The 13,082-nt window shown below is 46.6% G+C and overlaps 1 protein-coding gene across 1 annotated transcript; it reads left to right on the forward strand.

Moving 5' to 3' along the window:
* The first annotated feature begins 980 nt into the window (after positions 1-980).
* On the forward strand, positions 981-1,382 carry NHLH1 (nescient helix loop helix 1). Its single transcript, XM_006861652.1, has one exon. The coding sequence runs from the start codon at positions 981-983 to the stop codon at positions 1,380-1,382; it is 402 nt and encodes a 133-aa protein (XP_006861714.1).
* Positions 1,383-13,082: the final 11,700 nt, after the last annotated feature.

The following is a 13,082-nucleotide window of genomic DNA, read 5'->3' on the forward strand; positions in this document are numbered from 1 at the left end:
CCTTAGCCAAACCCCCTGACAGTGGCACCAAGAAGCTACCCATGTTTTCCTCTATAGCCCATGTCTGAACCTACTTTGAGCTCTGGGGGAGTGCAGGTAGACAGCTGATTTGTTCCCTTTCCCCATTTTTCCTTTAGAGTGGCCAAGGGGTCAGGAAATAGCTGAGGGAAGAGCTGGAGAAAGAGGCTAGTCCTGGGTTTGTAGGAGGATTGAAGTCAGAAGACGTGTCTTTCTTCCTATGGCTCTAGTGGGCAGTGTGGTGGGATCTGATGTGTGTGGTGGTCATATTGGGGGAATTGAAGGACTGGAGGGGCTGAGCTGGGGCAGCTGTGCCAAGTTCCATATGTCCCAGTCCACTCTACAATGGGCAATCTGCAAGTTTATTCTTCTCACCCTCAGAAGCAGCAAGGGTGGAGAATGGGCCTTGAAAGGGAGGGGATGATCATCTCTTGCATTCTCCCCTCCAACTGAGAAAACTCCAGTAGTGCAGCCAACCATCAATTAGGGCTGGCCCCAGTCTTGCACGATTTCATCCTGTTCTGTGTCTTTCTTTTCCTCGCCTTTCCTTTTCCATCCTGTTCTGTGTCTTTCTTTTCCTCTCTTTCTGGAATCACTTTCCCTCTACTCCTTTTTCTATCTGTTCACCTGCCTCCTGCCCCATATCACATTTCTGCTTGTCTTCCCTACTTTTATCAGTGTCTTCCCCCTCCCAGCCCATCACAAGCCCTCCTCAACCCTCTCCATCTCCTTGATGCCTCTTTCGTCCTACCTCTTCTTTTGTCAGCTCTCCCTTCTCTCTTCCAGGCTCGGGACTGGAAAGAACTCTGGTCATGGAATCCTGAAGTGGCTCTGACTTCTAGAGCTCAGTGGCAGGCCCCACTACCCCAGGCCCTTCCTGCCCCTCCCACAACCAGCTTTCAAGGCCCCTAAGGGAGGGGTGGGGAGGGGATCCTGATCTCCCAGGGCAAACGGATTCCAACATGATGCTCAATTCAGACACCATGGAGCTTGACCTGCCTCCCACCCACTCTGAGACCGAGTCGGGCTTCAGCGACTGTGGAGGAGGGGCGGGACCTGATGGTGCTGGGCCTGGAGGTCCTGGAGGGGGTCAAGCTCGGGGTCCTGAACCGGGAGAGCCTGGTCGGAAAGACCTACAACACCTGAGCCGAGAGGAGCGCCGGCGCCGGCGCCGAGCCACGGCCAAGTACCGCACTGCTCATGCCACGCGGGAGCGCATCCGTGTGGAAGCCTTCAACCTGGCCTTTGCGGAGCTGCGAAAGCTGCTGCCCACATTGCCCCCCGACAAGAAGCTCTCCAAGATTGAGATCCTGCGTCTTGCCATCTGCTACATCTCCTACCTGAACCACGTGCTGGACGTCTGAACTCTGACTGCCTCCACCCTGGACCCCTTTTTCCTCCCTGGCCTCTTCAGGGTCTCTTCTCACCGCTGCTCATCGTTTAAAACGGCCATCTCTTCCCTGAGCCCCTGATCCTTGGCATGGAGTCCCAAAGGCTCTGGGCCTTTCTTTCACTGACCCTGGAACCGTGACGTTATTCTCATTGGTTCCTTGTGGGTTTGTGCTTGGGGCCCAACGGCTAAGAAATGTTTGCTAGAGCATTCGGTATAGCTCTTTGCTGAATTTATTAACTGGCCACTCTTGGAGTCTCACCTAGGTCTCTCATGGGCTGCTGTAGTGTCTACTCCCATGTCCAACTTTTCATAGACTTCAGTCCCTGACTTTGCCTCCCCTCAGCTTCCCATCCTGTTGTAGCTTCTCCTGCCCATGGTTGCACACTGGATGACAACAGGAAGTAAAGGCTGGGGTTTGAGTGAGGAATGGGCTTCCTCCTCAGAGACATCTTCCATCCTTGTTTCGGGAAGGGTGACATGACTTCTATGAGGGAATCTGAGCAGCCCCCGAATTGTGGAAACTCTTTCTGTTGTCCATCATGTTCCTCGGATCTTACTTGGTAGTGAGTGCCTTGCCATCTGTGAGCTATCTGGCCCCCTCTCCAACCCGTCCCTTCTTTTCCAATTTTCTTCCTCCCTATGTGTAGTGAGAGGGAAACCCAGATTAGGGGATGATGTCCTCAAACTCAGCTGAGATATCTCCAGAAGGCCCAGGTAGTGGGTGGACCAGATCTCACTTCTGCTTCCTTCATTCCATCCCACCTTGGAAATATGCAAGCCCCTCACCAGTTCTTCCTTCAGATGCAGGTTGGAGCGGGGGAGGGTATCCCAATGCCCTCTGAAAATGCCCAGGCCTCCTGAGCCTAGAACTTTTTTTATTTTATTTGATGGAGCCTATTTTCTCCATGACCCACCCACCTCCAGGCTCCACATAGTGCTGCCCTGGCCTTGTAGCTGAGTCCACCTGCTCACTGTAGCCCAATGATAGCAATGGAATGAAGGGCCTTAGGAACGATGAAGAAGAAATAAGACTTGCTGCACCATGTTCTCTCTTCCCTCACACCCAACTCTTAGTTCTACAAGGATATTATTTATGTATTTATTTATTTATTCATCTATTTATTTATTTATAAATATTACTATTTATTGCCGAGTTGTGCACTTTGGAGTAAAGTCACGGGGGACTTCCAGCAACTCCTGCTGGGTCTCTCCTGCTTCCTCCCTGGTTACTCCTTTCCCTTTCTTGCTCTTTCTGCAACTCCAGGTATGTGTGGGGATCTCCTTTTCTCACCACACCCATATCCCTTCAGATCAATCTGTCTTTACCCTCATTCTCTGGGATGGTGCCCCTCCCCTAGCTCTGGGGCTCTGGGGCTCCTGAATGCCCTTTCTCAGTGCCCTCCATCCTAGACAATCCCAGCCCAGTCCCCCCTCCACTTTTCTCTCTCTAGTCCCACCATGACCCTCATTTCTTCCTAATATTCCCCACAGTGGGCCCCTGGTGTCTTTGTCTTGTGCCCTGTGTGTCATTCTCTCTACTGCATTTCTGATTTCATACAAAAAAATAATAATAATAATTAAAGTGACCTCATTCTAGCACCAGGCATGGCTGTGGTTCATTTGATGGGATTAGGGAAGCTGGCATGCAGGTGAGCATTGAGGGTCCTCAGCTTTGAAGGCTCCTCTGATGGAGGCATGAGAGCCTAGTAGGTAAATAAAGACAGGGAGAAGAAAGGGCCACAGGACAAAGAGGTGCAGGGCAGAATAAAGTACAGTGTTCCCAGACCTCCTCCCCTAAAGCCCCATATACCCTCATCTTGGCACTCATTAAATGGTATTCTAACTCTTCTTGGTATTGTGCTTCTCCTGGTCTCTGTGGATTTAAGGAGCGGAATATTTTAGTGGATTCCAACTCTGTGAGTTCATGTTGCTGGGAAAGCCATGGCATAAAACTAAGACATAACCTTCCCCATTATTGTCTCTAATCTTGGGCAGAAGCCCTTACAATCTTGGTTTAGGGTCCACTTTGTGTTTTCCAGCTTTAGAATAGTGGGGCAAACACACAGGAGGGCATGATACTGACAAAGGAATGAGGAGAAGATTAAAAAGGAGTGCTGAAGGAATCCTGAGAGGGACCCTAAAGCCTATTTATAGATGAGGACCCTGAGATCCAGAGACAGAAAAGGCTTTGCCCAATGTCGCATAGTTGTGGATAGAACTAAGACTCAGACATAGGTTCTTCATTCTAGATGATGCCAACTCCCCTCTGTCTCCCTGAAATGACCAGCCTGCAGGTAGCACTCACTTTTGGATCCCATATTTTAACAGTAACATTGATAAATTAGATAATATCGGAGTTGTGTGACCAAACAGCAAAGGACCACTTCACAAGAGAAATAGTTGAAAAAGGCTATAGGTTTTTCCAATGGTAGATTTAAGGGCAATATGTCTTTTTTGTTGTTGTTAAGTGCCGTCGAGTTGATTCCCACCCATAGCGACCCTGTATAGGGTTTCCAAGGAGCAGGTGGTGAGCTTGAACCACCAACCTTGCAGTTCAAATAACTTTGCAGTCTGATGCATTAGCCCACAGCGCTACACCAAGACTCCAAGAGCCTTCTTGAGGCAGGCTCTTCCACTGCTGAATATAGGCTGTTCCACTGTTGTAAACCCCCCCCCCCCCAAAAAAAAACATTAAACTGCTTTCTGTAACTCCAACTCACTGGTCCTGGTTCTGCCTTCAGGGGATTCACAAGGTTTAGATGGGTATCAAGGGCAATATGTTGTTATGTGCCGTGGAGTTGATTTTGACTCACAGCAACTCTGTACAGGGTTTCCAAGGCTGTAAATCTTTACAGGTGCAGAAAGTCTCATCTTTCTCCTGCGGAACAGCTGGTAGTTTCAGACTGCTGACTGAAATTGGCAGCCCAATTCGTAACCACTAGTCTACCAGAGCAATATGATACCCATCAAAACTTTGTGAATCCCCTGAAGGCAGAACCAGGACCGGTGAGTGGAAGTTACAGAGAAACAATTTTTTTTAATGCTAATTTTTACAGTGGAAAAGCCTGTTCAGCAGTGGAAGAGCCTACCTCAAGAGGGAGGCATCCAAATAATTGTGCCGTTGGTTGTGAGTGGCCATCAAGTTGATTCCAACTCATGGGTTTTCAAGGCTCTGACCTTTGGAAACATACACCAGGTCTGGTTTCTGAAGTACCTCTGGGTGGGTTTGAACAACCCACCTACATTTGGGCTGGTAGTCAAGTTGAATTGTTTTTGTCACTCAGAAAAAGGGTGAATAATGGACCGTTTGCAGAGAGAGAGAAGTGCACATAGGCACATCCTTGCTCAAATGGAAGACTGGCTAGGTAAATTTAAGAATCTTTGCCAAACTGAAGACATACAGTGGGAGGGAAATGCCATGACAGCCTTCGGCCTCTGCTAAACAATGAATGACCTCAGCAGCAACTTGAGTTAGAATTAGGGAGTAACTAACATATAGGGAAGGTTTGACATCTCCCCTTCCCCATTGGAGTTGAATCAGCCAGAGAGGCTGGCTGAACTGAGACCAAAGAAAATACAAGGAATGCAAAGTGTAATAATTTGGAAGAAAGCTCAGAAAAGGACCTAATCCAACAATTTTGCCCAAGGGCAGATAAACTACTCTCCAGAAAGGTGTTATGACTCACCCATGATGAGAGACTGGGACTAGTCTCCCATTCCTGACCCCAAGTGTTCAGCATCTCCCTCCCAATGCTCAGTAGCCCCAGTGCTTCCATAGCCCAGCCTCCTCCTTCTCTCATCTCTTCACCCCACTGGAAAGCAGAAGGAGTTACCAGCCCCTCCCCTCAGGGATCCCTCAGGGCCTGGGGGTAGTGAAAAAGGACAGCTGCAGCTGTTTGCTAGCTCCAAATTTCTTCAGATAATCAATTGGCCTCGCTGCCGCTCTGCTCCACAGGACTGGAGAAGAAGAAGGAGGTGCATGTGGGGTACGGGGGAGGGCATAGGGGACAAGGTAGTGATAGGAGAAGGAAGAGTGGGTCTGAGAGGTGAGAATCTCCAGACTGAAGGGAGGAGGGAAAAGGGAGGAACGGGTCCCCAGTTCACTTTCCTCCCAAACTCAGCACATGTGCCAGTGGGGTGAAGCTGGGAGGTTTGGGGCTTTTGTACCTTCCACTCTCAACGGCCCCTCCCCCACTGTCCCATCCTTGGCCCTAGCTGCTTCCAGCTGTCCCTGCCCTCTCCCCCCTTAGTTATCACAGGCCCCTGACCCTGCAGTCCTAGCTCTTGTAATTGCTCCCTTCTGCCCACTTTCTCTGCAAACCCCACCCCCAGTGACAAAGCAGACGGCCAGGCCCCAGGGGTTTGAGAGTGGGAGGTGTGGGACGACTCTGCCCCTGACACACACATTGTCATAGGCTGCCAGGCATATGGCCCCTTTGTGCCCACACAATGGAGGCCCTGATTGTGCCCCTTGCCCAGTCTGGGCATGGGGGCGCCTCTCCCTCATCTCACCCACCTCCCTTCTCCATCCCAATGCAACCAGCGCCTGCCTGCCTTTTCTTCCTGGGTCTGGAAGACTTCTTACATCACTCTCTTTATTTTCCTGCTCCTTTCTTGATTTCTTGAGTCTTATTCTGAGCTCTCAAAATCTGACTGGGTGAGGATTATGGGCCCAAGAAAGAGGCGTTTAGGACCTTCTCCACCATGAAATGTAAGTGCAGGAGGAGAAGGAAGCAAGCAGAGATGCCATGGTATGAGACAACAATACTACGATAGAAGAGAAGAGAAAAGCCACATCTGGCAGCCTGAGGACCTGCGTTCCAGCTCCACGTTCACCTTTATTCTTTGTACCACAGTGAGCAAAAACCACACAATCTCCCTGGTTCTGAGTATAAATCGGGGGAGATAATAAGACCTAACTCACAGGGTTGTTATGAATATGGCAGTATTTTGCATGATGCGTGTTCAATCAGTGGTACCCATAGGGTCAGTTGGTAGCCAGACAAACCCACACAGTTATGTGGCATCAGGCCAAAGCAATGAAAGTGCCTGATATCACCCTTGGCTTCACCAGATCAGCTATACACTACTGAGGACGCATCCTTTGAGAGGGTAGTTGCCCTTCCTAATTTCCACAAAGATGCCAGGGTAATGAGCAGTGGTGCCCTGGAAGTTAAGCATCATCAGTCAAAAGCCCAAGTGAAAACTCAGGAGTCCTGACTACCTTGGAAACTAAGATAGAGTGGAAGTAGACAAGAGGCTATAGGGGTGCCAGAGTGAGAGCTCCCTGGGCCCAGTCTTTCCGGGAAGTTGGGGATAGTCCACTGGCAAAGTTATCAGTTGCTAACTGAGAGGTTGGTGGCTTAAACCTTCCCAGTGTCTTCATCAGAGAAACACCTGGCAAACTGTCACGCAAATATTACAGCCTAGAAAACCTTATGGGGCAGTTCTACTCTGCTATGTGAGGTTGCTGCTATGAGTCAAATGGATTCAACAAACAGCACATTACAGCAACAAACTGAGGATGGACAAATGGAAACTGAAGAGAAGCAGGACGCTGAAATATTAGGCAAGGAGGAAGACTTGGATTAAGGGGTATGATCAGAGCTATCAATTGGGTTTAAAGACCTCTTTCTATTGCTCCCTTCCCTTAAACAAGCATCTGCCAAATTATTTGTTGAACACTTCCCTCTGCTGGCCACAGGCAGAAATGCTTCCACTCTCCTCTGACTTGTTGTTGTTGTTGTTGTTGTTAAGTGCCGTCGAGTCGGGTCCGACCCAGAGCGACCCTGTACAGGGTTTCCGAGGGTGTAAATCCTTACGGGAGTAGAAAGCCTCATCTTTCTCCCGCGGAGCGGCTGGTAGTTTCGAACTGCTGACACTGGGACGCTCCCTCCCCCCCTCCCCACCCCCGCCAAAAAAAAGACAAAAGACAAGGCTGGGGACATAGGGTGATGGAGAGGTCATGGTGGGACCTGCAATCCAAAATTCTGTTCTTGTTACCAACTTTTGGAAAGTGAAGGAAGGTTGATACAATTATAATGGTCTATGTTAATGCGCCAGACTGCAAAGCCATTTGAACTACAAGCTCGCTCGGTGTTTCAAGCTCACCAGTCGCTCCTTGGAAACCCTATGCAGGGTCGCTATGGGTCAGAACCGACTAGACGGCACTTAACAACAAGCAACAATAATTGTCAGATCAACTTTTTCAAGTTGGCCTATTGGTTTGTGGATCAGTGTATTTTCTATATCGTGGGGATGCTTGTTGGTGCCTGGGTTTTTCTGTACATGCATGCATCTGTGTGCTTGCTTTTTGTGGCCCTCTTTGTGTAGGAATATACCAGGTAGGGGGCAGAGGCAGGAAGTTGCTTAACTTCTTGTCCCTTCTCTTTTGCTGGGTCTGACCCCACGTTGGACTTTGTAAATTCTGAGCCTGTTCCACTCTAACTTGGGACTCTTGGGCCTCTCAAGGAGGGCTTTCAACTTGGCCCTCAGCCTTGGGGCTGTCTCCTTCATTGGTCAATGGCATTTTATTCAAAGCCAAGTTGTGACAGGTACTGTTCTAGGCTCTGAAATACAGGCTTAGGCTCCCCCACCACTGACTGGGGAGAAGTGGAGAAACAGTCAATGTCACAATAGTGCCAAGTGTAAACAAGGAGTAGAAGTTGTGCAAGAAAGGGAGGCATGTCATCCAGGGAGGGGGCAGGTAAAATCTGAGCTGGGGTTTGATGGTTGTAGTGAATACTGGGGTGTAGCTGCCCACACTTCCTTTCACTGATCTTTCTCCTTCACTGGCAGCTGCCAGGAGTGGTGACTCACAGAGGAGTGCCTCGCCAGGAATTGCCTTCGGAGGAAGAAAGCTGCCTTGCCTAAGGTTACATTGCCTCCCTAGGGCAGTCTGTTTCCAATGACTGGTTGATGTGGGGCTATGCAGTCCCTGCCTAGGAACAACTCTGAAGGCTATCCTAACATGAGAGCCCCCACTGGGATGGCCAGAGGACTGTTGCAATTGCCTTACACTTCAACTTTCCTCTCTGCTTCATACAACTTTCCCTACATCTAACAGGAGTTCCTGGTGTGGCGCTGTGGGTTAATGTGCTGGACTGCAAAGTCAGTTTGAACTGCAAGGTCGATGGTTCAAGCTCACCAGCCGCTCTTTGGATGCTCCTTGTAAACCCTATACAGGGTCGCTATGGGTTGGAACCGACTCAGTGGCACTTAACAACAACAACAACAGGAGTTCCTAAGAGTAAGCCTGAGAACATGGTTCTGCATATAATCAGAATTAAAGAATCTTTTTTTTAAAGAAGAACCCTACCTAAGACAGTAATATTCTGGGTAGAAGTCACCATGGGTATGAAGGCATAGAGGCTTGAAAAGCTTTGGTGAATGCCAGAGAGTTCATGTAAGCAGTCTAGTGTTGTTGGATCATAAAATGCAAGGGGAGGGACAGGAACAAGGGGCAGGGACAGGAAAGTGATAGAGAGTGGCTTGTGGTAGAAAGCAGGGGTCAGGTCAGGAGATGCTTTCTATGATAGATGCTTTTCTATTCTGAGTAGCTTGTACTTTACCACATAGTGATAGGAAACCAATGAATGCTCTTTTTAAAAAAAAAAAAGTTGTCTAGTCAATTATTCTGACTCCTGGCAACTGTATATGTGTCAGAATAGAACTGTGTTCCATAGGGCTTTCTAAAGTGGATTACCAGCTCTTTCTTCTGAGGTGCTTCTGGGTGTATTCAAGGCTCCAACTGTTGGTTCACAGTCACCACCCAGGTGACTGTCACCTGTCATTGTTAAGTGCTGTCGAGTTGATTCTGATTCATAGCGACCCTGTATAGGGTTTCCAAGAAGCGGCTGGTGAGCTTGAACGGCTGACCTTGCGATTTAAACCTATCTTGCAGTCTAATGCATTAACTCATAGTGCCACATCAGGACTCCCAGATGTTCCTTAGTAGGGCAGATAAACACCATCAGGTTTACATTTTAGAAAGACAAAATGTAAATCTGATGGTGTTTATCTAAATTTATTTCAGAATTTAAGGACAATTCTGAAAATAGACTAGGGCTGAAGAAGTAGAATCTGTGCAGGGCACAGATTTAGGAAGTTGTTGTAGCTGAGAGAAGATGAAGGTCTGTATTTAGGTTGTGGCAGTGGGAATGGAGAAGAGAGAACAGATTTAGGAGAGCTATTTAAATGGTAGAGTTGACAGGACTTGTGAATTTATTAAATGCGATAGACTAGAAGACGATTCCCAGGCTTCTGGCTTGAGAACCTGGGTGAGCCAGTGGTCCACCTTCCAAAATAGACCCTGTAGGAGGAGAACTGTTGTGGGAGATTGTAGTGGGGTATGGTGGCAGTAATAATGACACGATAAGGACAAGTTGAAGAAGACCTCTCTGGAAAGCCTTCCTGGGGAGCTGTCCGGAAGGAAGTTGGCTCTCTGGGATTGTAATTGAAAAGCCGAACTTCTTTACTAGGGCATCTCTCAAAAATATTCAACTCTATGTGCTCTAAACTGAGCTCAGTCCTATTCCTCCCTTGAATCTACATGTTGATAAATGGGACCATCAGCATTCAACTGCCTTTCTCTCTCTTCATTATTAGGCTTTTGTTTTTGATGCTATGATGCTTTTCTTTCTCTCTACGCCTACCTCAAATCCATCATTGATATCTACCCATTATACCTTCTAAATGTGACTTGAAAATGTTTCTGTACTTACAATAGCTCTTCCTCTACTTTCCTTGGCCCAGATAAATGCAATTTTTCTAGCTAGTTTCCCTGCCTCTTGGATGCCTCCTTTAAGTTTTGCTTCCAGACTACAATCAATCTGAGCAATTCAAAATGCAAATCTAACCCGAACACTTCCATAGTTCCTGTTGTTACTGTTAGTTGTCCTCTAGTCAGCTCCAACTGATGGTGACTCCATGTGCAAGAGACCACCACAACATTGCCCATTCCTGTGCCAAGTTTATGATGGCTGGTATGCTAAGGTCCACTGTTGCAGCCGCTGCATATTTTGAATGGATTCCAATCCAGGACTCATCTTCCAGTACTATATCAAGCAATAGTCTTTGTTCTGATCCACAGGACTTTCACTGACTAATTTTCAGAAGTAGATCGCCATGCCTTTGTTCCTAGTGTAGCTTAGTCTGGAAGCTCATCTGAAACCTGTCCACTGTGGGTGACGCTGATGGTATTTGAAATACTGGTGGCATAGCTTCTAGCATCACAGCAATACACAAGTCACCACAATAGGGCAAACTGACAGATGTGTGGTGGTTTTCGTACTTAAATCTTTTTTAATGACTCTCCTTTATTTCCAGGATAAAATTTGAATTCTTTAGCATGGTATGAAAGGCCTGTTCCTGCTAGTCTGTCCAGCCTATACCGTTTTATTCTTCATAGATCATTCTCTAACAATTTTGTGGAGTTCAAAGAGCTCTGGTATTCTACATATTGTTCCCTCCCTCTGTGCCTTTAATTGTTTGATTCTTCCTCCCATTTCTTTGCCCTTATTTCAGCTGTATACATTTAAGTCCTATTTATCCTTTATGACAATTTAGGTATCTTCTTCAGAATACCTCCCCAACCTTGGTATGTTCCTCTTCTAACCCCACACTTGGCTCCCCTTGCACTCGCTTAGCTTTCTATGATTGTACTCACCATTTCGATTGTTACTGAAACCACCTATTTATTATCACCTGGGCTTTGGTGTGACCTTGGGTGAATTACTAAAATTCTCTGAATATCTCTTTCCTCATCAGAGATAGCATACAAAATCCTTAGCCCAATGTAAAGCAAAACTTAATAAATATTGATTAGCTGGCTGTGCGCCGTGAATTCGGTTCTGGTTCATAGTGACCCTGTATAGGGTTTCCAAGGCTGCAAATCTTTATGGGAGCTCCTGGTGGATTCGAACTGCTGACCTTGGTGTTAGCAGCCCAATGCATAACTCACTAAGCCATCAGGGCTCCTTAAAAGTTGATTGTTACTATTAAGTGCCATAGAGTTGGTTCAAACTCATAGCTTGGGAGGAGTGACTGGTGGGTTTGAACCACCAACATTAAGGTTAGCAGTCCAGTGCTTATCTTATAGCACCACATCAGGACTCCTAAATGGTGGTTATATTAATTATTGCTTTTATTATTCCTATTTTAGTTTACTGAGTCACTCCAACCTCTTTACCTATTATGAATCACCTTGAGAGAATGATTTTGTTCAAATATTCCAGTTCATTTGACATTCCAGATGGGGTTCTCATGAATTATTTCCCTACAGGAAGTGTGCCTTATCTTTTCACTTCCCTGGAAGTCACATGACTATTCATTTTTAGAAAGGGTTTTAAAAATCATCAAAGTAATACATAATTATTGTAATAAACTCAAACAATACTGAGTATTAGGAGTAATGTAAGATATTGTTGCTGTTGTTAAGTGCAGTCGAGTCTCTTCTGACTCATAGTGAACCTGTAGGGTTTCTGAGTACGGCTGATGACTTTCAACTGACGAACTTGAGTCCAGTGCTTATCCTACACACATGAGGACTCCAGGGGAAAAAGTTTTTGTTGCTGTTATTAGGTGCCATCAAGTCAGTACCTTATATACAGCAGAAGGAAACACTGCCCGAACCTGGGCCAAACTCACTACTGTTGCCACGCTTGAGTCCATCCATGATGCCACTTGGCCAATCCATCTCCTTGGGGGTCTTCCTCTTTTTCTCTGACCCTCCACCTTACCAAACATGATATCCTTCTCCAGCGACTGGTCCCTCCTGACAATATGTCCAAAGTATGAGAGATGAAGTTTGGCCATCTTGGCCTCCAAGGAGCACTCTGGCTGCTTACGTGAGTGTTGACAGTTGATCTAAGCAGAATGAAGTCCTTGACAACTTCAACCTTTTCTCTGTTGATAAGAATGTTGTTTATTGGTCCAGTGGTGAGGATTTTTGTTTTCTTTACATTGAGATGTAATCCATACCAAAGGCTGTGCTCTCTGATCTTCATCAGCAAATGTTTTAAGTCCTCTTCACTTTCAGCAAGCAAGGTTGTATCATTTATTTGCATATTGCAGGTTGTTAATGAGTCTTCCTCCAATCCTGATGCCACATTTTTCTTAATAGAACCCAGCTTCTTGGATTATTTGCTCAGCATACAGGTTGAATAAGTATGGTGAAAGAATACAACCTTGTCGCACACCTTTCTTAATTTTAAACCGTTCAGTGTTCCCATGTTCTATTCAAACAACTACCTCTTGGTCCAGGTACAGATTCCTCATGAGCACAATTAAGTGTTCCAGAATACTCATACTTGGCAATGTTGTCCATAGCTTGTTATGATCCAAACAATTGAAAGCCTTTGCATAATCAATAAAGCACAGGTAAACATCTTTCTGAAATTTTCTGCTTTCAGCCAAGATAAATTGGACATCAGCAATGATAGCTCTCATTCCACAGCCTCTTCTGAATTTGGCTTGAACCTCTGAAGTTCTCTGTCAATGTATGCTTGCAGCTGTTTCTGTATTACCTTTAGTAAAACTTTACTCGCATGGGATATCAAAGAGATTGTCATATGACTTCTGCAGTCTGTTGGGTCACCTCTCTTTGAAATGGGCACAAATATGGATCTCTTCCAATCAGTTGGCCGGATAGTTGTCTTCCAAATTTCTTGGC

Source organism: Chrysochloris asiatica, unplaced genomic scaffold, assembly GCF_000296735.1.
Source record: "Chrysochloris asiatica unplaced genomic scaffold, ChrAsi1.0 scaffold00042, whole genome shotgun sequence".
Classification (NCBI taxonomy): Eukaryota; Metazoa; Chordata; class Mammalia; order Afrosoricida; family Chrysochloridae; genus Chrysochloris; species Chrysochloris asiatica.

Excerpts from the sequence above, each read along its gene's own strand:
- NHLH1 (XM_006861652.1), top strand. The coding sequence starts at position 981 with ATGATGCTCAATTCAGACACCATGGAGCTTGACCTGCCTCCCACCCAC.